The following is a 26,046-nucleotide window of genomic DNA, read 5'->3' as shown; positions in this document are numbered from 1 at the left end:
GTGGGTTCAAACATAAATGCTCTCTGCTGGAACAGACGTGATGGTCTTTGTTTTGGTATTTTATTTTTTTTTTAACTTCTTTCCTGCATACTAGTATACTAGTCCTTCCTTCCTTCCTTCCTTCCTTCCTTCCTTCCTTCCTTCCTTCCTTCCTTCCTTCCTTCCTTCCTTCCTTCCTTCCTTCCTTCCTTCCTTCCTTCCTTCCTTCCTTCCTTCCTTTCTTCCTTCCTTCCTTCCTTCCTTCCTTCCTTCCTTCCTTCCTTCCTTCCTTCCTTCCTTCCTTCCTTCCTTCCTTCCTTCCTTCCTTCCTTCCTTCCTTCCTTCCTTCCTTCCTTCCTTCCTTCCTTCCTTCCTTCCTTCCTTCCTTCCTTCCTTCCTTCCTTCCTTCCTTCCTTCCTTCCTTCCTTCCTTCCTTCCTTCCTTCCTTCCTTCCTTCCTTCCTTCCTTCCTTCCTTCCTTCCTTCCTTCCTTCCTTCCTTCCTTCCTTCCTTCCTTCCTTCCTTCCTTCCTTCCTTCCTTCCTTCCTTCCTTCCTTCCTTCCTTCCTTCCTTCCTTCCTTCCTTCCTTCCTTCCTTCCTTCCTTCTTTCGTTTTCCTGTTTTGAAATCATTTAACCTTCTCTATCCACTCAGTGACTATGCTATGCACTGTAACACATGGTAGTCACCTCTTGATAATGTCTTGGTTATGTAAAGAAAAGATTTCAATACATGTTTCAGGGTCATGTATGGACACATTTTTACCTTTATGTCACAGTAAAATACTGCTCTCAGAAGTTGACAAATGTACTTAGGAACTTTTTTCTTTTATTAACCTGTGGTAACTGGAGAACAAGCTCCCGAATTAGGAGCTTATCAAGACTGGCTACATGTTGATTCATAAATAACTGTGGGAGAATGCCTTTGGAAACTTTTGAAAACTTCAGACCCTAGAAGATATCTTTGGCACTTAAAAATAAAGAGGTCTTTCATAATCTTCATTTCATGAACAGATTTCATGAACAGCAATTTTGAAAGGCTCTTTTGTGTGTTAGATATTCAGAACTCACCTGTATGCATCCCTCATGCTCCCCATTCAAGGATGGAGAAACTGAGGCTGGTAAAAGGAGTAATTCACCAGGATCACAAAAAAAGCTCTTGATCCTTTGAGCAGAGCAGCAGCCTGGCTGTTTTCCAGCCAGCTGGCTGAATTAACGTGTTGATTTTTTTAAGAGGTACAGAACAAGTGCAGACTGACCTGGGTGTAGTCAATCTATGACAGTTATCTGTCCAAGGTAGCCTTTCCTTTGTATTTCAGAGGCACCATTTCTCCATCAAGGTGATCCGTACTGATTTGTTTCTTGCTTATGTGGAATATAGTTCCCTTGTGATGAGAAATTCTGGTTTTATTTTTTCTTTTTAGTTCTGTTTTTATTTTTCTAACTGACATGAAACATGATCAGCAATTTAGAAACACTCCTAGGGGAATCCTGTTCCCAGTCACAAGGTTTCTTCTTTTCCCCATGTTGTCTTTTTGAAAGAAATTAAGGCCTTTTGCAAAAGCAAAACTGTTTGAGTTTGAATGCTAAACACTGACTTTGAGATGTTTGCTGGCAGGCAAACAAAACAAAGAATTGACTCTATATCAAACTTTGTATTTTTGGAATTTGTCTGACCAGATCATAGTGAATGTAAGAGCCTCTTCATTTGTAGCAAATTAGTGCAATCTCAATAAATACAGAAGTAAATGACGTTACTATCTATGAAGAACATCGTTTGTGTTTAAAGAGCTAGCTATGTGATAGCAGAAATAAAGGGAGAGAAAGTGTCTCTTATTTTTCAAACATCTGCATTCCAATGTCTCCTTCTTCTTTTACTTTCTTTAATGTATTTGTGTCTTAACATCTCCATTGACTTCCTGCCTGGCATAAGAGGCTTTTCGAGTAATAGATGTTTTAATCTGAAAAGCTCACCTTAAGACATAGCAATTTCAAGCAGCCACATTTAAGGTCCCTGCAAGGACCCTTATTCTCTTCAGAGCTGGGATCACATTACATACGAGGCTTTTGAAAAGCAACAACACCACTGCCAGAGTGTCTCAACCATTAGGGACTTCTCATGTATCACTTAGCCTTTTTGCTGTCAAATTCCATTAGAGTGCAAGTAGTTCAGTCCCTGCTAGGGCTGATGTCACTGAAGTGAGTACATTTAGGATGTGCATCTTTATATTCACTGCATTTGGAAACATACACAATATATATATTTGTGTGTGTGTATAATATATATATAAAAGAATTAATCAGGGGCATTTTTCTTCCTAAATAATTTGCGTCTCTTTCCTCTGTTTTAGTCAAATATATGAGAGTAGTTTATAAATTAGTTGAGCTGGAGTTGCCAAACTTGGCTGTACATCTGAGCAGTCTGGATGGGAAGTTTTTGCAACTGATATTGTCCTCAAGCAGCTGATCATCCGAGCATTTCCTTCCCCTGGCCAAACCAGCAAAATGACCACATCCAGCAGTCAGAGCTTTTCTTTGTCTGTGGTCAACAACTTGGCCAAAATATTTGACCCAAACGCTTTGGAAAACCAAGGGCCTGATGATGGAATGGAATCCCTCCAAATTCTTCATGTTGCAAGCAGTGGTATGAGCACATCTGAAGGTTTTGCCATGATGGATATGAAGTTTGCTTCCCTTGAACAGAAAATAGATAGGCTGTTGATTCTGCAAGACAGTGTCCTTAAGAAGCTTAACAGCGTTTCCCAAGAAGTCTGTTGCATTGAAAAAGACATGGAGAGCATAAAGGCAGAAACATCTGAGCCTCGATCAAGAATGGGAAGAAACAAAGCTCAGAAAAGTAATGAAATGAAGAAGCTTTGCCTTAAAGTGGAAAAATCTCTTTCTAATATAAACAAGAATGCAAGGCAGCAGGTGAAAAGACTAGATGGACTGGAACAAAGTGTTTCTGGACTACAGAAACTTTTAGGGCCTCTGATTGAGAAGGTTAAAACATTATTAATTCTTGATTCAAGTGTAAAACACCATGTTAAAAAACGTAAGCTTTGCAAGGCACGAGATTATAGAAAAGGAGCTGGACAACTTTTTAGGATGCACGTTTTCTCGGAGAAAACAGCTGATGCCCTGCTCAAGAAGAAAAGAGAAAAGGTGAGCTCAGGTTTGTGTTTCATCTTGTCAGGAATTGTTGCAAGCCACAGATATATTCTACTGTATGCTAAGCTTTTTCATTTGGTTAACACTTAGTTGAGAACAACCAATATGCTCTAAAACCGAAAAGTATGAGAACAAACTGAGCATGTTTCAGATATAGATATATCCGAAGATACAGAACATCTACTGAGTGATAAATACCTCCTTTTTTTTTCTAATTATGTCTTTACAATTGTAAAACATAACTAGGGGGCAGAGGTGGGTGACAAAGACTGACACAGGCTTCAGGAGGCCTGGGTTCTGGCCATGCATATTTACTACAATCTTCTCTGGATTTACAATTATCTCTGGAAATCAAGTTGCAGTAGTCATGTTACATGCAGTAGGGTCTGGAGCTTAGTGAATCTGGTAAAAATCCTTCTTGGGTTAGGGTGTGTACATATGTATGTCCCTTATTAAAAAAAACATCTTAAGTGTGCTGTTCTGATCTGGTATTTCTGCTGACATCAGTGGGGAGGGGGTGACTGGGTGACTTCTAAACTGGGAACAGAGGTAGGGTTACTGTAACTGGAGCTGCAGCTTGTGTAAACTTCCTTGGGGGAAAAAATGACTGTGCCACCACGATGGGAGTTTTGTTGTGTTCTTTACAAGTCTGATTAAAAGACCACAACAATCTCATTAAAGGCTGCACTGATTATAATAGGCTCCTGTAAGGGAGTTGGACTATTCTTTGTTTCGTAAAGTCCAGTAACATTAGAAAATTAAGGAATTTCATCTGATGAAGTATGTTGATGTTTAATGAACCTACAGTGAACCAAAAAGGTTGCTTTCATATTCTTCTCTATTTCACTATTTTTTTTTTTTGTTTCTTTTTTTTTTCTCCAAAAAGTCACAACCTGGCTTTACTCTGATACACTTGAAGAGTAATTCTTGAGTTTGCTTTTCTGAAGTTTTTGACCAGGAAAAGCATCATGTGAAGATATTATTGATAAGATTGATAAGATATTATTGAGAACAGCATTCCTTGAAAAAAAAAGAAGCACCCAATATTACTCAGACTAGTCAGCAAACCAGGTGATTTTCAGCTTAATTACTCTGAGGCAGCCCCACTTGTCAGGTAGATGAGGAACTTCTGAGCCATCTTAGGAAACTGTAAAAATAGGGGTGAATGCTGAGTAGCAGCAGAGGAGCATCTTGTAAAGATCTGTCATCTGAACTGGTTGATCTGCCTCTATGTAAGGATATAAAATGTGCACCCTTGTTTGCAGAACACCATTAACTCAAGGAAAAATCTACTGCCCTGCCAAAGGAGACCAACAACAAAAGTGGTTTTTACAGACTATTTTCACTACAGGAGTTTTAGTGAAAGAGATGTTTTCTTCTTTTGTACCATTACTTGCTGAAAAAGATTGCTTATTTTGAACATCTGAGTTAGGGTTTCTTTCACTTTTCCAAGCATCAATGAAAACATCTGCTGAAAAAGTCCCATCATAGTGAGACCCACAGGTCATGTCTCTGATGCTATAACCACTGCTGATCACAATCACAGTTTGTGGTAGACCTCTAGCTGTCTCATTGAAATTACGTATTAATCTAAACTGTGCATAAATATTAACTGAATTTGGGCTGGGATGTTACTGAACTGGCAGCTTCTGGAAGCCTTTCTAGGTGCGAGGCTCTCTGCACTAGGGTAGGAGAAAGGAAGAGGACCCCTCAACTTTTTGGTGAGAATGTGGGGGCTGCTGGGGTTAGTGGAAGTTAGAGGAGGAGGTTGTGCTCTTGGCAGACCAGAGGGGACAGAGGAGGGAAGAGACACAGGTGCCCAGTGGAGAGTTTGGTGCAAAGAAGGGCCTCAAAGCAGAGGGTGTGAGGCTTGAATGTCATGGAAACAGAGGTAGCCTACTGACCCAAATAAAAGAGGGGAGAGTGAGGTCTCTGTTTTCTCCTAATAGCAGCTCCATTTGTAATCTCCTCATTGATTCACTTTAATTTAATCAGACTCTCCATGATGTTGACTAGACTTGGTAGGAGCTTGTCTAGAATGAGGGCTTAGGAAAGGCAGCATAAGCATGTCTGGAATCATGCTGGTGATATTATTACATTGTTAATTTTTTGTTTGGTTTATGAGATAGCATACATATGTTAGCTTGTCATTACCTTCCTCTCTGTGTGTTTGATTTATTAGTAAAGGGCCATCATAAAATTATCTAGCTGTCCTGCGAACAACAGCTGGCTTCAGTAAACACTTAGTCATTTTGGGTTTAAGTAAAAACAGACTTGAATCCAGCCCTGCGTTAAGAATAATGGAACATGCTATGATATCCTTCAACAGAGACTGCTGAGTAGGAGCATTCAGGGGGAACTGATTCTCCCCTGCCTGAAGGCTTAGGAACAGCATCTCTGAGCAAGTTAGTGAAAAGATTTGTCCATGAGATACTGAAGTTGGTTGCTTGTACCTCTGTCTGCCGTGTAATCAAATTGGATTTACAAATGAGGTTTTAAATTGTTGTGACAAAAGCAAAAACAAAAGCAAAGGAATAGAAAAATAAGGGATATCAGCCTTGTGAGCTTTATACCTGAAGTGCACCGGGTGGCATAGGAATGAACAAACCAACCTGATTATGCAGAAAGCAGTCTTTGATTTTACCAGTACAATCCTTATAACTTCCTCCAGTCCACAACTGACAACAGTTTCAAACAATGTTGACTTTGCAGAAGTGCTATCTGCCCTACAGTAAAACCAGCATCTCTTCAATCCTAGGTGAACTCTGTATAGCAGCACTGAGCAGCTCTGCAATCACTTTAGACATACACAGTCCTATTCTGTTTCCTTATAGCTGTGAGCAAAGTGATCCACTCAGTACAGTTAATTCACGAAGGCAATATCCACTTCTGTGTACTGCTGAAGATGGTCATCCATTGTGGATGATGAGCCTATTTGTTATCCACTCTGCCCCAGTTAAAAGCAATGGCCACCTCTTTCTTCCAGTAGCTGAATTTTCTGACAAATACTTGGCTGTTCCCAGCCTGGTTCTGCAAAATAATCCAGTCATTCGTAAGTACTAGTAGATGGTGCAATGGATGGTTACATATGGATAAAACAGTGGGATTACGTACTGCTCAGCTACCTCCCTTCCTATTCATTCCTCTTTAGAGACGTGTTGCTCTTTGCTTTATTAATTGTAGATTTGTTGTTTAATTTTTCCCAACTGGCTCACTTTGCAGAACTGGATTAAGTTGAGAGGAATGGAAAAGGCAGAACACGGGGGAGGAAAGAAGGGAAATGGAGAGAAGTAAAGAGGGGTGATAAGCAACTGGAGTGTGTAATTTCTCTTCTGGCTTCAGCAGCAGCTGGAACAGCTTCCAGATCACAGGCTTCACAGAGACCTTATGTGCTCTTGCAAAATACAGGGAACACTCTTCTATGAAGCAGAATTTCTGCTTTTTTACCTTTTACTGCCATCCTGAAAATCCTCCACTGCCTCATACAGGAGGTTAGTTTATTTCTGTTTTGAGTTGGAGTTATAACATTGTGTAGCCTGCAGACACTTCATGCTTTGTTGGGGCTGCCAAATGTCTCCCAGGCATTTTCCACTGAGTGCAGCGTGACCCCATCACCACATGTCCAAGAGGAGTAGCATGTAGTCCTTGTCCTTTTGTTATGTTCTTGCTACTACCACCAAGGGAAATCAGCAGATACACAATAAGGGTCTTTAAAAGTTGAGGTTTTCCTCAAATTGACCTTTTTGAAGTAGTCTGTGATAATCCTGTTGCAAAATGACTCTGTAACTCACTTTTAAGTCCTGTTTCCTTCCACTCATAAAGAAAGGGGGTGATATAGTAATTCACTTATTTCCCTCAGATTCAACAGTTTAGAGATTCCATACTATTAACCTACAAATACACACCTGGAGAGTCAGAAAGTCCCTTTTGTTGCCATTGTAAAACAGTGCTGAACTTTCTGCAGTTGCCTGCAGGTTGCTGTAACTTTGGTCTCCTGCCATCCTTCTACAGCTTTGCCATAGGACTAACCATTATTGGCAATTTCAGGCTCTTTCCCACACTAACAACAGCCCAGCAGTGGGAGCTGTGATTTCTGGTTGAACCCTCTGTCACTCTTGTGCAGGTATCACACTGTACTTGCAGCTCAGTAGCTGCTTTAGTAGCAGTTGCAGTGAAACTACTGTTTGCCACGTGTGCTTTAAGATCCTTTCAATCTCAGTCTGTAACCATTCAGATTCCTTTAGCCTAGAAATACTAACAGGTTCTTTAAGCATGATTTAAATTACCTACAGGTTGTGCCTGTTCTGGGAATTTATCACTTTCCAGCCAAATAGTCAGGAATTGTTTAATTTCATCTGTCTGCAAGAGTTTCTGCCATTCTTGGTGGTTTTGAGGGTAGAGGACCAGTGTCCACTTCTTGGGCAGTGCAGCCAGTCAGTACCTCCTGTTTTACTCAGGGATGCTCTTCTTCCCCCCAGGATTGGTGCCTTTACCTAAATATAAACTTGGTAGAGGTATTCCAGTTTTTCAGTGAGCTGTAATAGAGTTATTAATAGAGCCCAATTCAAAGTGAATCACTGAAGCTATAGGAAATGATTTCTGAAGTTTGTAATCCTTTGGAAATCTCCCAACAGTGTGATTTCCCAAAAAGAGCTTAGGAAGGGTGGTTCAAGAAGTCAGAAGATATTTCCCATTTGTATCATTGCATCCTTATCTCAAATAAGTTAGTAAAGCTGAGAAATACTGTTTTAACAATGAGGGAACTTAGCTGATGTTGTAGCAAAAAATTGCCTGAGTAGTTTGTCAGACGGGTCATTTATGCCTTCATTTAAAGAGATCTGCCACTGATTTGGCTTTCAAGCTGGATTGTTTTATTTCCTCCTTTCTCACACTGTGACGGTACTGGAGCACACTTTGAAGGATAAGCCATTTAATAGTAATAGGGAAAGTGTGGAGAATATCACCTAGAAAGTTCTAGGGATATGGCACAGGTGCATGTGAGGCACACATTCACCTGTGATGCACACAGAACCCTGTCAGCCATCACAGCTGTGAAGTCATTGAGCAGTATACAGAAGATGTAGATGTGAGCTAATATGTTGGCAAGACAAGCACAGAGTCTCCAGTGGTTGTGCTTGCCTGGTGTTGCTCCTGATTTGTTCAGTATAGAAACCCAAAAGTGACAGTAGCAAATTGATTTAATTCCCCAGATGCAGAGAAAGGACACGTGTCAAAGCCAGGTAATGCTGAATGCTCTGGTCTTGGGAGCTGGATTGATTGCTTCAGATTTTTTGGCCTCTCTTGCAGGCCACTCTGTATTCCAGAGGCATTAAAATGGTACCAGTCAATTGGAGTTAAAAATATATATCTCCAAAGCTATTCTTATGCCTGATGCTGGCTCTGTTAAATGCCAGTGACTAGACCTCAGGGGTGAAAGTAAAGATGTTTAAAAGCAACATGTTACTGTTAGTCCAATATACTGTACCTTTACCATAGCAGATGGCACAGTCAAAGCCAGGGGCTTTGCAGCAGGGCTTATGCAGCCTGGCTGCATAAAAGCCCCTTCTGCTCTTCACTGTAAGACTCTCTTTTGAGAAGAATGGCCTGGAAGGATGAAGCATCCATTTGAAACAGGACAGCCTCTGCTTCTCCAGTGAAGCAGGTGGGAAGCTGGGATACTGAAGTGATGGACATGGCTTTGGCTTCACTCATCTACAGTTTCTCACCTAGAATGATGTTATTCCTGTGTTATTCCACAGGATTTTTCAATATTTAGAATGTGTCTTCATGCAGAAGTTATCTCATTTCCAAGGTATTTTCTATTTTCAAGGCAGCAGGTCATATGGAAATTCCCTTCTATTTCCTAGTGGGAGAATCACAACTCTCATAGCTCAGAGGTTATTTCTGTGTGTGATTAAAAGATGCTTGTAACTTGAGTTTGGTTTATAAAGAAGAACGATTTCTTTATCTAGATCATGGAAAACTCAGAATCTTTGCCTGAAGGTGCTTTGCCAGTTTGTGTAGTGTAGCAAAAGATAATGACGTGGAAGTGAAAACATGAGCCTTCCAGTGAAAACAGAATTCCCGTGTGTACTTTTTGTATTATTTATAAGTTTGTATCAGAAATACACTCACTGACTCTTTTACATTTCTGGCAGAAAAAAAAAAAAAAAAAAAAAAAAAAAAAAGATGCTTATTGAAGAGGAAAACAAAAGAGAAGGAGGGCATGGATTCTAAGCTTTGGGAGATAACACAGGAGGCATCCCCACATATACTGTGTCCCCAAGGTCTCTGTCATATGTGATGCATTCTCCCATGTACTGATGGAGAAACACCAGGAGCATCCACAGTACTGTGCTCAGGTTGCAGAGTTGGTGGCTGATTTCTGGCTATTAGTGGAGTGAATCCATCACAAAGCTCAAGTGACTTAATCATGTTGATGAATGAATGGTGATCATGTCTTCCACAAAACCTGGACGTGGTGACAGTAAAGTTCTGCAAAGTATTTTAAGAACATGAGAAAAGAAACATAGAGTAAGAAATGTGATTTAGAGATATGCAGAGTTTCGTGTCTTGGTATCAGCTGTTTGAAGTTGAGAGTGTCTCGACATTAAATGAAAAGTGATGAGGTAATAAAGGACTTCTGACTAAAAGGTTGGGGCTGTTTTGTGCAGACATCTGTTATAAAATTTTTTGCAGTAGGAAAAGAAACCAAAGAGTTTTATTAGGTGAATAAGAAAAATTTGAAAGTTAGCTAGAAAAACATTCCATGGGTAGGACTGCTACAGCATAAAGATTGAATTTAACTAAGTATAGCTCATTAAAAAGAAGTCATATGTCTATAAAAACCATTAATTTCTCTCTGCATTTCAAATTTCTGTTAAATTATATTAAATTTATATATAATTGCTTATTGCTTAGTTTATGCAGGTTTCTATAGTCAATTTTCCAAATGTGTCTTTTTTTTCTTATACTGAAGTTTTAGCCTCTGAAGTATCTTGCGTTATTCTGTTATCATCATGTGACCTTTTGTTCTGTCTCTGTTACTTATGGCTTAGCAATAATCTGTATGAAAGGCTATGTTTAAGCCTGGAAAATGTATTTTTGAAGACACAGTATCAACTTGTATAGGAGCAGACACCCTTTTGCTTTAGTATATTTTGGAAGGTCACAACACAACCTTTCATATTTAACATTTTGTGCAATTAAAATGAAAACTTAATTGAAAACTTTTGGCTTCTATAAATAAGGAAAATTACTTTAGTGCCATTAACTTCATTGTGCATATTCAAGTCATTAAAGAAAGGGGAAAAAATAAGGTGGAGGCAGAATTTCCACTAAGAAATATTGATTCCTATAATTTTAGAAATTACAGACAGGTAAAAGTCACATACCATGGAAGTTCAGGAGGAATAGTACATAAATAAAATCCCATTAGGGATTAAGTTAAAAAGACCCTTAAGAAAGTAGTGACCGAGTGAAGGAAAGCAAATATTATAAAGAGTAGTGGAGAGGGATGGATATTATTACCAAACCATCACCCATTTGGGGTGAGATTTACAAAGAACCTGATGTCCTTGGGTGCTCATAACCTGTGGATTATCAGAGCAGCTGGCTGGACTTCCAGAGACAGTGACATTTTTGTGTGCCTCCTGTCCAGGAGGGCTGCATTGGCTGCTGTCAACTCCAGACAACCTGGCACAATCCTACTCTTTACAGGGAAAAAAATAATGGTCCACAGTGTGTGTTTTTGTTGTCAGACCAAAGTTTGACATGTTGAAGGCACATGTTGCTACACCTAGCAAAATGTGGAGAAAACTGGGTTGCTCATTTATAGACTACTCATATGTCTACAAATATGTCTGCATCTAATCCTTAGATTTGAATTTCTAGTTCTGGTGCACTGCTGACCCTATTTTTATTGCAGTTAGATACATGTATTGATTCTGAGGGGTACCAGTAAATAGTTCCTTTCTAGTTTTTTTGTCTGTTCCCCCCATTTAAATTAGTGTGTGCCTCTCATCTGCTGTTAAAATGTAAGAGATCAGAAATGAGGCTTGAATAAACACTGTAGTAATTTATGTAATGCTCCGACAGTTTCAGATATTCAGCATGATCCAGTGTTCCACTAGATGGATTTTCAAAAGCTGGCTTCTGTATTTTACACCTGCAAACTACAGCAATGTTTAGTAGGAAGCACTGCAATTAATTTTGAATGCAGAAGTGAAATCTGGCCCCATGTATCAAAGACCTTGGAGTCCATTTCTGGGGTTATTTGCTCAGCTGACTATATTTGATCAGAGCTGATGTCCTCAGTGGTACATACTTAAAGGAATCTGAGTGTATTACTAAAAAAAAAAATTCTGAAGCTTTTCCCTACTTCTTTTAGTGCTTTTCAACATTGAAAAAATAGAGTGAGCATTAGTTGATTCCTTATGATGCCTGTGGAATCATGACATTTATATTTAAGCTCTGTGTGAACAAGGCTCCAATTCATATTTCAAAGGTATTTATGTAGTTGTTTTTTTGGTCCTTGTTCATTTTGTGGCTTGCAGCTTCCTGGGACCAGCTGCATCCTGAGTAGTTGTCAGTCTCACTTCTCTTGCTTATATGAGTTTCTTTGTTCCTTGCAGATCAAGATTTTCTGAAGGAATCCTGCTGAAATCCTTTAATGCAGTTTCATCCAGTTTTTGTCAACTCTTCTTGTTTCTCATGGAGTTTTCTTTCCCTTGAACTCAGTGTTCATAGTGGATGCACATTGCTTTAATTTCATGCCTATTTTCTATATAGCCTGCTGAAATTAAAAAAAAACCTAAACAGAAACACCATAAAACGTGCTTACAAGAACAAATGTTTAGTAATAGGTCTGATTCATGCTCAGAGTACAATATGAACAAGCTGTGGGACAACTTGCATGATTAAGATACTTGAAATTCAATGCCTGGCCCTGTATATTTTGTTGCAATATGTATTACACTGCTTCATTTGGTAGCTCAAAGACCAAAAGTAGTAGAAAATATTTGAAGGTATCTGCATTTTTTATATTTGGAGCTATCTGCATTTTTCACACATTGTGGATATGTTGAACTAATTCTAGAATCATGGAATGTCAGGTTGGAGGGGACCTCAAGGATTATCTTGTCCAGCCCTTCTAATATTACTGTTTATGTGAGATGTCTCAGTACTCTGTCGAGCTGAGACTTCAGAGTTTCCAAAGTGGGTGAATCCACCACTTCCCCTGGGAGATCATTCCGGTGGCTGATTGTCCTCATAGTGAAAAATTTACCTCTGATAACTGTGCCAGTTTCATGGCAGTCGGAGGAAAGGAAGGCAAGTGGAAAAGGATCACTGAGCAACTGTGGTCAATGTCCTACTACAAGTCTAGGGGTGGCTGATGGAAAAAACACATGAAGCAAACAGCATCAGAATAGGAGTAAATAGCCATAAAGGTGACAGTAAGAGTGGTTATATGAGAAACTGGCTTGGTATAAAGCACCTCTAGATGTCACTGTAGCATCATAAAATGTAGATAAGAGAAAGCTGACATTGGGGTTTATATGCTCTGATTCCTGGTAACTGTTTCCATCAGCCTGTAATAAATTAGTGGATAATTAAAAATGCCATTACCAGATATTGATTAACAGCAAAAAACTTTTTGAAATCTGTCAGTAAGACTGTTTATGAACATTTTGTTAGGACATTAAATACTCCTGACTTTGGTTTAACCAGCCTAGTTTTAACACCTAGTTCATGACAACAGCTCATTTCTAGGTGTTTTTTTAATTTTAGTCCCTGAGGCTCAATCCTGATCTTTTTTGGGTTGTTTATGCCATAACTGCTGTTGACTACAACTTTGATAATGTCTCTTGCTTTACACTTGTACCAGTCTGATCAACTTGGTAGTGATTAAACAAGGACCATCCTTTATAGGAAAAACGTGAATTTGAACGCAGAGTACTTGGATTCGACTGAAAAAACCCAGGCTGCAATTTCATGAGAAACAATAAAACATGAACACTGTATACACTGACTAATACATCAATTTCCTTCTTTGCAGGTCATTCAAGAAAAGTCACACTTGAGTGAAACAGAAACAGAAGAAACTGGGCCAGCAGATTCAACAGGTTAGAATGTTATTTTTTTCTGTTCAGTTTCTAGTTCTTAAGCATACAAATGCACAGAAATAGCCATTGCTCTCCAGAGCAGCTCCAGTGAAGGTGGTTGGGTTATGTGTGTGCTCACCAGCATAAATGAGAACTGCTCAAGCAAGATCAATCTGCTTTTCACATGCTGGTGTGCACGGTGGCAAAGCACTCACAGAAGTGTTTTGCACTAAGAGTTTATTAACCTTGACTTTACTGACAACAGATTTTAGTGAGAAAATGTTTTCCAGTATTATGTCTGGAAGGGAGAATTTGTGACCCATGGTATCCCAGTTTTAAAGAAGTAGTCTGCTCTTTCTAAGGAGACGTTTACACTGATCCTGAACGTGGGAAAGGAAAGCAAGTGCCTAGTTCAAAATGCACAAAATAGAAGCTATCCTAACTGTCAAATCCTATTTTAATACTATTACTGACTATCAGACAATTACTGACAGATTCCTTTGTCATCTGTTTAATTACAGAGGATGCCATCCAGAAGAGCCAGTCCTGCTCCGAGGAAGAAGAAGTTGATAAGCTCAACAAGGAAAATGCTGAGAGGGAAAGTCCTGTTCTGCTTCAAATTGATACTCCTGAATTTTTTGCTGAAGAGCCAGAGGAGAAAGAAGAAAGGAGCAGCTCTGTTCAGGAATCCTTTACTACAGAAAATCAGCAAGAAGAATATGCTGCTAATGATGCTTGTCAAAGGATAACTGGGCAGGAGATAGAGAGTAAGTCCCCAATAGATGAGAAGAAGAAGGAGGAACATCAAGTGTCTGGAGAGGAAAGACAAGAGGAGAGGGAGAATGGAGGGGAGGCAAGTGCTGATAAAAGTGATGAAGTTGTTGAGGAACCACCAGCTCCTTCCCAAAATGAAGAGGAAGCAGTACAAAGTGATGATGAAGAGGTTCCAGAGGGAAGGTAAGTCTGAAGCTAAAGTTGCACATTCTTAAGAGCCCCATGCATTAGAAAAATGTGTCGTTCAAGGTTCAAGTCAACGTGATTTGGTTAATCTAGGTATTGGTGAAAATCCAGCCTAATACAAATATGTAAAATAACATTATCTCTCTGGTCTGAGCTCCAAGCTGAAATTTATCTTCAAAAAAGACAGGCAAATAACCTACCATACATGGTACTAGCAATGCGCTTTGATTGTTTGGTTGGGAAATGGGTTAGGAACACAGGAATAGGCTTTTCTTAATTTCTGAGGAAAATTCTCCCATTGTATATACTGCAGCATCATATAACCTCTGAGCAAAGTAAAGTTAGATTTTACCTTTTGGGAATTAAAGTACTTCAAAATGTAGTAACATAAGTCATAACATAAAGCTGTGAAACTTTGCCAGGGTAATTAAACTGATAATTTTGTTTACTGTAATTCTTTCTTTGCTGCATTGATGCGCAGTCCTTCAAGCATAAACCACTTTAAGTTCTCGGGAACCTGTATGAACAGATTGAAATCCCAATGCTCTCCCATTGCTTTCAAGGTGAGATTGATAGCCAAATGTTAAATGTAGAAGAACTCGAGTGAGGATTTCAGTAATGGAGAAACATTTTGCTGTCATGGTTAACTTCGAGGTCATTTGTGTTTCTCAAAGTGAATATTAAAACAGTTTATTTAAACTGTGAGGAAAATAACCTAATGTTATTTGCAGTCAATGTATTTGTAAGCATTTTTCACCTATGTTTCTGAATTTGCTCTGCTTTAAGTGTACTCTGCCCTAATACCGTGCTTTATCCTTGCAGGTGTAAAGGCTGTGAAAAAGGTACAGGAAATCTTAGTTCAATCACTGAGCAGACCTGTCAGTTTGAACATAGAGCTAGCAGTAAGCATGGAATGAATGGTGGAGGCCTAAACAGAGATGACAATGAAAAGAACATGGTAGATGCAGAGATCGCTGATGATGGCATGTGTAAAACTGGAAAAAAAGCTCTTACAGGAAGTATTCATAAAAGAAAAGCATTTAATTCCACTGGTGTTACAGTGAAAATCAGAGAGAAGTCTGTAGAAAAGATTGATTTCATTATTGTAATTACTAGAGGAAAAAGGTGTGCATGGTAGATCTGATGGGAACCAGTTGCTCTTGGGCCATATCCTAAGCTGATGGAAATAACACAGTTTTGTTTGCTTCCATCTTAGAGGCTTCTGTTCTTGCAGAAACCAGTTGCAACTAATTTGCTTCTGCCACAACTACTCCAGTAATGCTAACCTCTTTTCCTCTTCTTTTAACAACAGATATAAAACTCCTAAGTATAGAGTGGTGGGAGAAATTAAAACGTGTGACAAAAGTGGTTGACCTGTGGAAGTGCTGAGAACATGTGTTAGTACAGAATCTGCAATGCTCTGCATGTAGCCTGCACAAACCAGCTTGCTCATATTTGTACCATTGCAATCTCAAGTGAGAACTACTGCAGTCTCTAAAACACAGGAATACAGATTCTTGTGTGGAAGCCCGACCAGTGCTATTGAACAGTCAGATAAATGGTGCTGAGGCACCGAACTCTGAAGCAGCACTTATCAGACTGCAGCAGAAATTTCTAGTATTGGAACCTCCAGCTTGAGAATTTCAGTGCCTATCCCTGTGTATGAAATGATGGCACATTAGAGGATGGCCTCAAGGATGTGAGATATATGTGTGTGTGTGCATGCCTAGGATCTGGAATGAATTTCTTGCTTTGTGGGTGGGCAAAGAGTGGGAATATTAGATATTTGTGCTGGGCTTTTGTAGCAGGAAAGAGGAGATAGTGTAGTAAAACTCTAAACACCATAAACTGTCTGGAGCTCTGGCAGATTGTTAGAGATGACAGAGAGTTGGGACTTATTCAGCCTGGAGAAGAGAAGGCTCCTGGGAGACCTTAGAGCAGCCTTCCAGTACATGAAGGGGGCCTGCAGGAAAGGTGAGGAGGGACTTTTCACCAGAGAGGATAGTGACAGGACAAGGGGTAATGATTTTAAACTGAAAGAGGGTAGATTTAGGTTAGATATAAGGAAAAAATTCTTCACCATGAGGGTAGGCGGAATAGGTTGGAATAGGTTGCTGGAATAGGTTGCCTAGGGAGGTTGTTGATGCCCCATCCCTGGAAGTGTTTAAGGTCAGGCTGGATGAAGCCCTGAGCAACCTGGTCTAGTGGGAGGTGTCCCTACCCATGCAGGGGTTTGGATCTTGATGATCTTTAAGGTCCCTACCAACCTTAACCGTTCTATGATTCTGTGATTCAGGTTAGAGTGTCTCTCTTGGGGCATCTTTGATCAGTAATGGGAGGTTATTCTTGAACAGGGAGGAACTGCCTTTGATGTGCTGCAAAAGAATACCAGAGGTTCTGTCACTGGGACAATTTCAAAGGCTAAAACTAAGACATAGTTTTAAAGAGGCACTCTGGTGTCTTCTAAAGATTACTTCCTTGCCCAAATTTTGGCCAAATGTAAACTTTCAAAAAGACATTTTCTACTGTTACTTACATGCTGGCACCCTTAGACCTTGTGCTATTAAAGTCAAATTCTGCTTTTAGAGGCTTTCTTGGCATTTTGTGGGTCTTAGGAACACGAAAAGGCCCACACTTAAGGTCATGCCATTCAAACTCTGCAGAATCTCAAGTAGGTGGCAAACTTCCAGAAGCCCCAGCTTTTCAAAATTTCTTGACCATGGGCTAACTTCCTGACCATGTAAGTTATTAGCACTGTCAAAAAAAAATCTAGGGACACAGCTGGTGTCCTGGAAAAATGGACATTCACTATGAATCAGGACAATCCACTGCTACATTAATGACCAAAGTGTTTCTGCTGTCACGAGGCTTTTTTTGTTTGTGTTTTAAATCATTTTCACTGAAGTAATGAGCAGTTTCAAAATCACCCAACAAGCCTCACACAAAAGGCAGCCAGCATTCCAAACCAGAGAGCTCATGTTGAACCCTGGGCTGCAGCCCTCCCAACCAGTTGAAGAAGTATTTGTCACCTTGGTCAGCCAAAGGTCACTCTCGGGAATATCAATCAAGTGAAAAACAACGTGGGTATGAAATTGAAGTTGGAACCCTGCAAAAAATCCAAAGGAAAATTCAGGCATGCAGGGCTGGCCTCCAGCAGGGATTTTGACACCAGGGTGGCAGGCTGCTCCAGCGTGTGGAGGTCTGGACAATAACACCACAGACCTGCATTTGTGCCAAAACTCCATAGCTGCTGCAGTGTGATGTTGGGAACCCATCCCTTCTCTGTGCCACTCTTTACCTTTTAGCTGCTGTTTGTTTTTTAAGAGCAGAAATTCTTCAGAGCAGCACATGACACTTACCAGACCAGGTCCTGAGCCATTCTGGAAATTCTAGGTGCTGCCTGCCAGAGTGAAACTCCCTCATATGGGCAAATTCTAAACGTGATCTTTAAAAGTGGTGACCACGTGGTGGAGAATGACGAGTTCTGTCAGTCAATAGAGAAGGGGATTCTTCACTGTGAACAGAAAATGCTGAGAAATAGCCTCTTTTAGCTGGGCCTAGAGAAAAGCTCAGTTTCTCTTCCTACCCCACTGGACACATGTAGTATGTACTCACCTAATAACAGCCCCCAAGGAAAAAAAAGGAAAAAATTCAGGGAAAAAGCTGAATTCCTTCCAAACAAATTGCTAAGGCCCTTTATGGGTATGAAGGTAGATTACTTTAGTCTGGTAGTCTTCAGTTTGCCACTTCCTACTGTTTTGCAGAAGATGCTAACTTAATAAAGCAGTCCTTGTCATAATATTGTAGCTCCCCAACAGCACCCTGTGTTCTGAGCCAGAGCTCCTGGAATAAAACCCTTTTTAAATAATAGAGAAAGACCTGACTATAGAACTTAAAGTAGGCGTATTCAGTTCTTAAATGAGCTTATCTGGGGAAAAAAGGGACTAAACTGGGAGGTAGAAAAACACTGCATGTGACCACTCATATGCTATATCCCTGCTTTGTCTTTTGCAGATGGTAGCCCTACTCCACCAGCACCATTTGATCATCGGATTGTCTCAGCCAAAAGGGTGGAGATCAGCAATTATTATAATGTCAATGAGAATGAACTCCTGGGAGGGTAAGTCAGGTGAAACCAACCAACCAACAGGGGAAACTAAGCACAAATGTACAGCCCTGGGAGGTGAATGGCAGCAACATGCCTCACTAGAGCTGAAGTCATGAAAGTGTAAGAGTGCTTTACACAGGGCTGAATATAAGAGGCTGATTTTACTGTGTGAGTGAATTTAGCTTATGCTTTGGCACCAGCAGACTTGGCTTGTATTTGGTATTGTTTGAGGTCAGACAAATGCCCTCAGGCTTTATGACAGGCCTGCTAGGATGCTTTAATGCTTTACCTCACATTGCTGTCAGCAGGATATAGAGACATGTTGTAGCCTACTTTATCTTGGTGGCTCTTGTCCCTGGAACATGTGCATGTTTTCAAATAGATCAGTAGCCTAATCTGACAGGCCATGTTACATGATCTCTCATGCTGCTATTGTTTAGGAGTGATATTGCCATTTTTGATGGCAGCATGGTTTTGAGTAAGGCTTTTTTTCATCATGGAATCACAACCATGAGATGGAGAGAGGCAGATTGAACACATAAGTGAGTTATTGTCCTTATAGTATCTTGACTTCCCCAGGATGTCTTCACATAATATGAGGTAAGTATAGTGAATCTACAAGTGGGATAATATCAGCTAGAAGAGTGTGTGATTTTGGTGTGCCTAAATCAGTAGTAGCAAGTCCAATCTAGGCAACAAAATAGCATCAGTAAAGAAACTGAAATGAAACACAGTAGGGAGAAGATAATTACTCTTGTTTATAACCCAGTTTACATTCAGGGCTGTCACCAGTATCACTGTATGATTATTTTTTTTCTTTTCTTTTTCCCTAGAGGGCGTTTTGGTCAAGTGCATAAATGTGAAGAGAAGGCAACAGGTCTCAAGCTAGCAGCCAAAATTATAAAAGCCAAAGGTCCAAAACAGAAGGTTGGTAGAGTGTGATATTAGTCTTTTGTTCCCCAACAGGTCCCACACTGTTCTTCAGCTATACAATTAACCATGCCCAAGAGGCTGACAAACCACCACACCCATTTATTATAGTTCTGTTTCCCTTCTCCCCCAGAACTTCTAGTAACTCATCAGCATCCTCTTTTTGCATTTTCCTTTTTTTTTAAACTTCTTTTTTTTGCAACTTACTTTTCAGCTCTTTATGTTTCTTTGGTTTTTTTTTTTGTTTGTTTTTTTTTTTTTTTTTTGTTTTGTTTTTTTTTTTTTTCCCCTGTTAATTCTACTGGTGTTTTCTTTAATGCTAAAGACATGACAGGTTTGTGGTATAGCATATTTCCTCCCAAGCACACTGTAGCTTTTGTTCCAATGGCTTTGTGTCACTGTGAGGGATCCTGATACAAGGCATGATTTGGGCTCCTGACATCAGGAGAATGTCTTCTCCTCATATATGTATAAGGAGAATTAGTCTGGCCTGTTTTGCAAACCTCTTGGCCATCTGGGGCTTGCTGTCACAGGAAAGACATGCATAGCATGCCTTGTTTGACAGGTGTAGCTGTGGCCAAGCTGATCACCCAGAATCCCCTAATAGTCAGTGGAGGGAGGCTGGCACCACCAGAGATTGATTCAGCCCATCCTGAAGTGCATGTCTAAAATAGTTTGGCTGAGTAGAGTGACCAGTCGCTCCCCTGACTACAAAGGGAGGTTTTGAGGAGTGTCCTGGACTTTTCAGAAACTGCTTGATTTTTGTATACCTACTGCTGGTTGGACCAAGTCCTATTCTGCATCTCTCTTTTCTTTACAGCTTGTTCATATGGACTTTCCCCTTTCTTTTCCCTCCAAATTGCTTACTACTGAGGCAGTCCCTCACTTAAGCTATAAATTCAGTCTTGTAGCTCCTATAGCCATGACATCTACCACTGCAGAAACAAACAAAGGAAACTGAATTTGGTTGCCATGAGTTGGTTGCCATGAAAACTTGGAGATAATGTAACTGTTTAGTTCAAACTATATTCCTGTTTCATGTAGTTTTCCTAGAGAAAAGGCTTCTTAAACAATATTGATGACTCTTTACAGGATGAAGTGAAGAATGAAATCAATATTATGAACCAGCTGAATCATGTGAACCTCATCCAACTGTATGATGCCTTTGAATCAAAATATAACATTGTCCTAGTCATGGAATAGTAAGTGTTTTCTTTTCTTTCCCTTTCTGCGTTTACCACTTTTATTAGAATTGTCAATATCCATCTTAATTTCTCCTGAAATTAGAAATAGAGCATCTTATAGGTGGAAAGAACATATGAATGATGTCAAGAACAAAACCAAAAAAACCAAAAAAAAGCAGAATTTAAGAGAAATATTTTTGCATTCAGTTATTTATGCATTTTCCCAGTGATGTGCCACATTACTGGTGTAGTAAAGCTGCTGCTTCATCTGAAGATAGAGCTGTGTTATGCATCTTCTCCTTCATTTGAAATTTCTGTTTTTGTCAGCCAAGAAACAGATATCTTAGAGTATCTCCAGTCTGTGAGACAAATGAGAAGACATCTTACACCAAAGAGAAGCCAGCTTTAGGTGTTATGCCTAATCCTTACACTGGGTACCTGAATGGAAAACCTGTATTGTTTTTTTTTTTAATGCTGGTTTATTAGACTAATTAGGAACCAAACTTACAGTCAGGTTAAACAGGTGTTGTCTGAAGAAAGCCATAAAAGGCATAACTAAGATACTGAAAGGCATGGAAGAAGATTCAAAGTTCAGTGAGCTTGGTTATTCTGGACATTCTTGTAGTCTCTGAACTTGATCGGCAAGATTAACATATGGCAAAAGGTAAATGTCTGCATAGCTATGAATGGGTAAGCTGGAGACATTCTGAAATGAAGAAGTAATTTTTGTTGACTTTAGATAGTTTAGATAGTTTTGGGTCGTGCACTTCTGAAAGTCTGTGGGAGGAGACCACAGATTTAAATGCAGATTCTTTAGCATGTTGTCTTGGTTTTTGATGTGGCTTCATTAATTTCACTGGTAAAAAATGTTGACTCGAGACAGCATCGCGTACACATTTCAAGACTTTCCTACTTATCAGTGGATGGGAGGATGGACTGTCAGACCTTGAAGAAGTTCAGGGCAGTGTGCATCAGAATCCAGTTCTTGGAAAGTTCAATCAGAGAACAAGCTCAGGTTGCAGACCCACCTTACTCAACTTGATTGTGAATGATTAATATAGTCAATAGTACAAAATCTGTGTTAAGCTAACTGCATGGGATTGGATTTCAACTTTGTCACCGCTTCATTGTCTTTCTCTCACCAGTGTGGAAGGAGGAGAGTTATTTGAAAGAATTATTGATGAAAACTACAATTTGACAGAGATGGATACTATCTTATTCATAAAACAGATCTGCGAGGGAATTCAGTACATGCACCAAATGTACATTCTTCATTTGGATCTCAAGGTAGAGAATAGAGATATATGTTTTGTGCCATGACAGCAGTGGAAATTGTTGTTTTTAATGGTAGGCCATACAGCTTAGCAGAATCCCACGGCAGAAACAACAAAGGGCTCATTCTGCTTTCCTAAACCAATGTGTATTTATTTTAACCACACTTAGATCAGTTAAATTGCTACAGGGTTAAGTAAATTAGATGAGAACTGTGGTCATATATCATCAAGCCTCAGAGTGCTTGGATTTTACACACACTGGTTTCACAGAAAGTCAGCAGCTGACTGCAAATAACCCATATTTTCTGTTTTGGTCTGGATCTCAAGATGTTAGGCAATTTCTTTTTTTTTTTTTTTATATTCAGCTGCACAAGGTCTCTGTTTTACACATCAGCCAACAAATAGGAGTAACCTCCATTTTTTGCAAAGCACAAACCAGTGCATGAGAGAGTGGAACTAAATTCATGGGTCATTGAGAATCAGTGGAGCCCCTGCCCATGTTTCTGAGGACTACACTACACTGTTATGGTCATGAAAAGGCATCAGTAGATAGCCAGCTTAAGGGGAAATTAATTAAAATGTACCTTCTAAAACAAAAGAAAGAAAAATGGTCAGTGGCTGATGTAACATATACAATACAACTGTGTTGGGTTAGGCAATAGCTGCTAGTGCAGCTGAATGCCCAGAGGGAGGTAGCAGATTCTTTGCCATTTGCTTGCTTAGTTATCTGAACCATTCTGCTATACACACAAAAAGTTTCCCTGACTTCTTTTTAGAAACAAATGCACTGACTGCACATTGTTACTTTGGTTGACTACTGATGGTTAGTTGTTGTCACCCTTTAGAAGACATTTGTTGTCAAGGTATTTTTTTCATCACACTGTACATTTGATCTGGCTCTTTCTCCCTTAACCCAGCTCTTTATTCATGTAGACTTGTTTCTTACCTCTCTTTAGTGCAGGAATAAAAGGGGATGATATCTTAAGTTTTATGACTGACTGTAAAGCTTTCTAGTGATTCCTGAGCCTTGCAACAAAGCAAAAAAACCTAAAAGTGAACAAGATGGTTTTCTCTTTAGTGAGGTTTTTGTTTTGACTGCTGTTTTTGGCTTGCAATAATTGAGTTAATATAGTGCATCTTTAATGTTGTTAGTGTATATATTATTGCAGTGGTTTTGCAAATGAGGAGGTGCTTTTTGGGGCCTGCTTCAGTTGCTAACCAATGACCAGACTCACTTTTCATTTTCTTTATAAACATCTAGTTACCTAGAAACCTGTCAAGCAGAAGTTCAAATGGTTCTTTAAGACACATTAATTATGTTCTTGGAGACAGTTTTAACGTGAGGTCAAAGTGCTGACAAAAAGATGTCTGTACAGTCCAAGAAATTCTTCCCAGACCTCTTTTCATTTGCTTGACAGCTAGGGCTTCTCCCTTGTCTCTTGCTTCTTTAAAGATTGCTGTCAGTGACAGATGGGTTTGGGGAAGAAAGCTTGAAATAGTAAGAAAATAATCCTGACCATAATCATCCAGGACTTCAGAACCTATGGACATACGGTGTTCAAAAGTCCTATGGTGATTAGAAATCCTACATGTAAAATGAATTAGTAATGGTGACAAAGGTTAACTAATGTTTTAAGTGTTGAGGGCTGTTTTGTTTCAAAGAGGACTCAATGTGCAACAAGACAAAGTAGTTATAAAACTGCTGGCAGTGAATATGATACTCTCCCTTAGGTATTTACATTTCATAGACAATTGGCCAAATTCTGGTCTCAGCCCCTCTGTATAAATTAGGAGAAATTCTAGGAAGTTAATGGATTCCTGCCAGAAAAGTGAAGAACAACATTTGGCCTCATGAAAAACCAGGGGGATTCAACCTGTGAATCCTACTTTTTGCTAAAATATCTGAGAAAAGCATTAAGTAGATGTGACTAGCTTAATATACCAGTGTTCAGTCAGTTGCTGCCAGAACATTAATGAACTCAAAAACTTAAAGCTGTAAGATAAACTTCAAAGCCCTCCAAATTTAATTTAATTTATTTTAATATAATATAATTTAATTTTGCACTTTATGTTATTTTATGTTATATTTGATGTTATTTATTTTACTTTTAAAATCAGTGTTAGCTTATTAAGGTCTGTAAAATCATAGTATCAGCCTTCTGAAATCTTTCTTTGGAAATCTGCACTCTCTGTCCATCTCCCCCTAATGAATTATTTATCTGTACTGCTGCTTTTTGTCAAATCAAAAACCAAGGAGAAGAAAAAGTAGTTGCAAAGCACAACACATGACCCCAAATTCTGTGTGACAGCTGGGGTGTGTATCCAGGCAGAGAAATCTGACCAAGAAGGAAAGCAAAAGGTGCTTATGAGAAATATTCTGTGTTTTTAGTGTTTTTATGTCTGCTGTCTGCTTAAATCCCAATCATTCATGTTGTTTTTCTCATTAAAGTGTTTTTTGGTTTCTCTTATCAGCCTGAGAATATCCTGTGTGTAAACCGAGCAACAAATAAAATAAAAATTATTGATTTTGGATTGGCAAGAAGGTATGTGCATGTATTCTTGCTAATTGTAAATGAATTAGGAAACAACTAAAACAAATTACATCTCTACAGTGACATGTCTGATACATAACCGTCTCCTATTGACAAATTTAATGTATCTCTCTTAAGCAGGGATATCTTTTAATGAGGAATTGGAGCTGAATAAAAAAGATTTGCTTTGAAGCCTTATTTCAGGTAGGAGGTTTAGAGAGGACTGATTCAGTAGTGATGCACATAAGTATCCTGGAACAGCAAAAATGGACAAAACCAGTGGTAGATCTTGTCTGATCTGCTGTCTGCAATGTTATGAGATTCTTCAAAAGAAAGTATGAGAGACCATCAAAGGCTGTTACAATCTGTCCCATGCTGTATTACTTTCTAGATTATTTTGGTACCATAACTTCAATGAAATATTTACTAAGTAAAAATTCCATGCCTATCATACAGAAGTCCCAAAAGGACGGTAACAGTGGCTCTTAAGGAGTCATTGAAATTCCTTTGTACAGCAGCTGTGTTTTGCCCTGAAGTATGATACAAAGCTTGCAAACAGTTTTCATTCTATATATGTGTATACATATTTGTACTTTGTGCCTCTCTCTGTCCTTATTTTCCTACTGAATTTCCTGTATGCTTCTGAAATCCCTCTTAAGTGCTAGACAACTTATTATTCAACTTTAATGAGAGCTGTAGTTGATGGTCTCTGTCAATGTCTCTATTTCATAGGTATAAACCCAGGGAAAAACTTCGAGTTAACTTTGGGACTCCAGAATTTCTTGCTCCTGAAGTTGTGAATTATGACTTTGTCTCCTTTTCTACAGACATGTGGAGTCTAGGAGTCATTACTTTTATGCTGTAAGTAGGATTCAGTATATGCTTTGTAAGCTGTTGCTAGTTTGAACTATGTCAGTGTTCCAAATTAGTTCTTATACTAGAAGATTGGCAAAATCTCTATTCAAAATAGAAAATACAGTCTTCTTTTCAAAATCCATATTCAGTAATCTATCCTCTTTTCCAATCACCATGAACTTTTCTTCTTTGTTTCATTGTACATCTTCCAGGAGTGTCTCAGTTCCATGATAATGTAGGCTGTTTGGTAAGTTCCTTGTAGGTATGTGCAAAGGTGGTGAGAGGTATAGAAAATATATAGAAAATGTAACCTACCATGAAGAGTAATGCTTGGTTTGTTAGAGAAGAAGAGTGATTATTTGAATATGTAAATAGAAGAGAGAATGGAACTGGTCTGGAGACTTTCTTAGACAATAATATGCTACAAGGTGGTCCAGGAGTGACAGAACAATCATAGGTGGTGCATCGGATATCACATACAGAAAGGGGAAGGACAGGAAGATTGAGCATTATTTTTTTTTTTTAAACTTTAGCCTCAGTGGATTGTCTCCTTTTTTGGGTGATGATGACAATGAGACCCTCAACAATATCCTGTCCTGTAGCTGGGATTTTGAAGATGAGGAATTTCGAGATGTTTCTGATCAGGCCAAAGATTTCATCTCAAAGCTTCTCATCAAGGAGAAATGGTATATAAACCCTGTATTATTAAATATGCATTCTATGCTGTTGTGTCATGGTTGTGTCACTTGTATTGCTCCCTTGCAGAACTATCATGACTTATCAAAGTGTTTTACATCCACTTAAAATATTGTGATAGCCCTTCATTGATGTTATTCATTATCTCCACAAAATGATCTGAAGTTACCTGAATGTATTTTTGCTGTGAAACTGAACATAACTTTATGGATTATCTGCCATCTGGCCAGTGTCCTGAAATGACAGCATGGTATGATG

The 26,046-nt window shown here is 39.1% G+C and overlaps 1 protein-coding gene across 5 annotated transcripts in view; it reads left to right on the top strand.

Moving 5' to 3' along the window:
• MYLK4 (myosin light chain kinase family member 4) overlaps nucleotides 1-26,046 on the top strand; it is an 82,815-nt gene that overhangs the window by 47,616 nt on the left and 9,153 nt on the right. For 2 of the 5 annotated variants that reach the window (XM_071736568.1, XM_071736569.1), the window contains 10 exons: nucleotides 13,205-13,271; nucleotides 13,772-14,207; nucleotides 15,033-15,052; nucleotides 18,225-18,330; nucleotides 19,152-19,245; nucleotides 20,341-20,450; nucleotides 21,578-21,719; nucleotides 24,179-24,249; nucleotides 24,970-25,098; nucleotides 25,626-25,778. In XM_071736568.1, coding sequence (XP_071592669.1) covers nucleotides 13,205-13,271; nucleotides 13,772-14,207; nucleotides 15,033-15,052; nucleotides 18,225-18,330; nucleotides 19,152-19,245; nucleotides 20,341-20,450; nucleotides 21,578-21,719; nucleotides 24,179-24,249; nucleotides 24,970-25,098; nucleotides 25,626-25,778 — 1,328 coding nt within the window. Of the gene's footprint in view, nucleotides 1-2,114; nucleotides 3,142-13,204; nucleotides 13,272-13,771; nucleotides 14,208-15,032; nucleotides 15,053-18,224; nucleotides 18,331-19,151; nucleotides 19,246-20,340; nucleotides 20,451-21,577; nucleotides 21,720-24,178; nucleotides 24,250-24,375; nucleotides 24,442-24,969; nucleotides 25,099-25,625; nucleotides 25,779-26,046 lie in introns of those variants that run through there. The other 3 variants (XR_011724393.1, XR_011724392.1, XM_071736567.1) reach the window with 3 other exon arrangements.

This window comes from Heliangelus exortis, chromosome 2, assembly GCF_036169615.1.
Source record: "Heliangelus exortis chromosome 2, bHelExo1.hap1, whole genome shotgun sequence".
In the NCBI taxonomy this organism is placed as follows: Eukaryota; Metazoa; Chordata; class Aves; order Apodiformes; family Trochilidae; genus Heliangelus; species Heliangelus exortis.
This window is presented reverse-complemented; position numbering and strand designations above follow the sequence as displayed.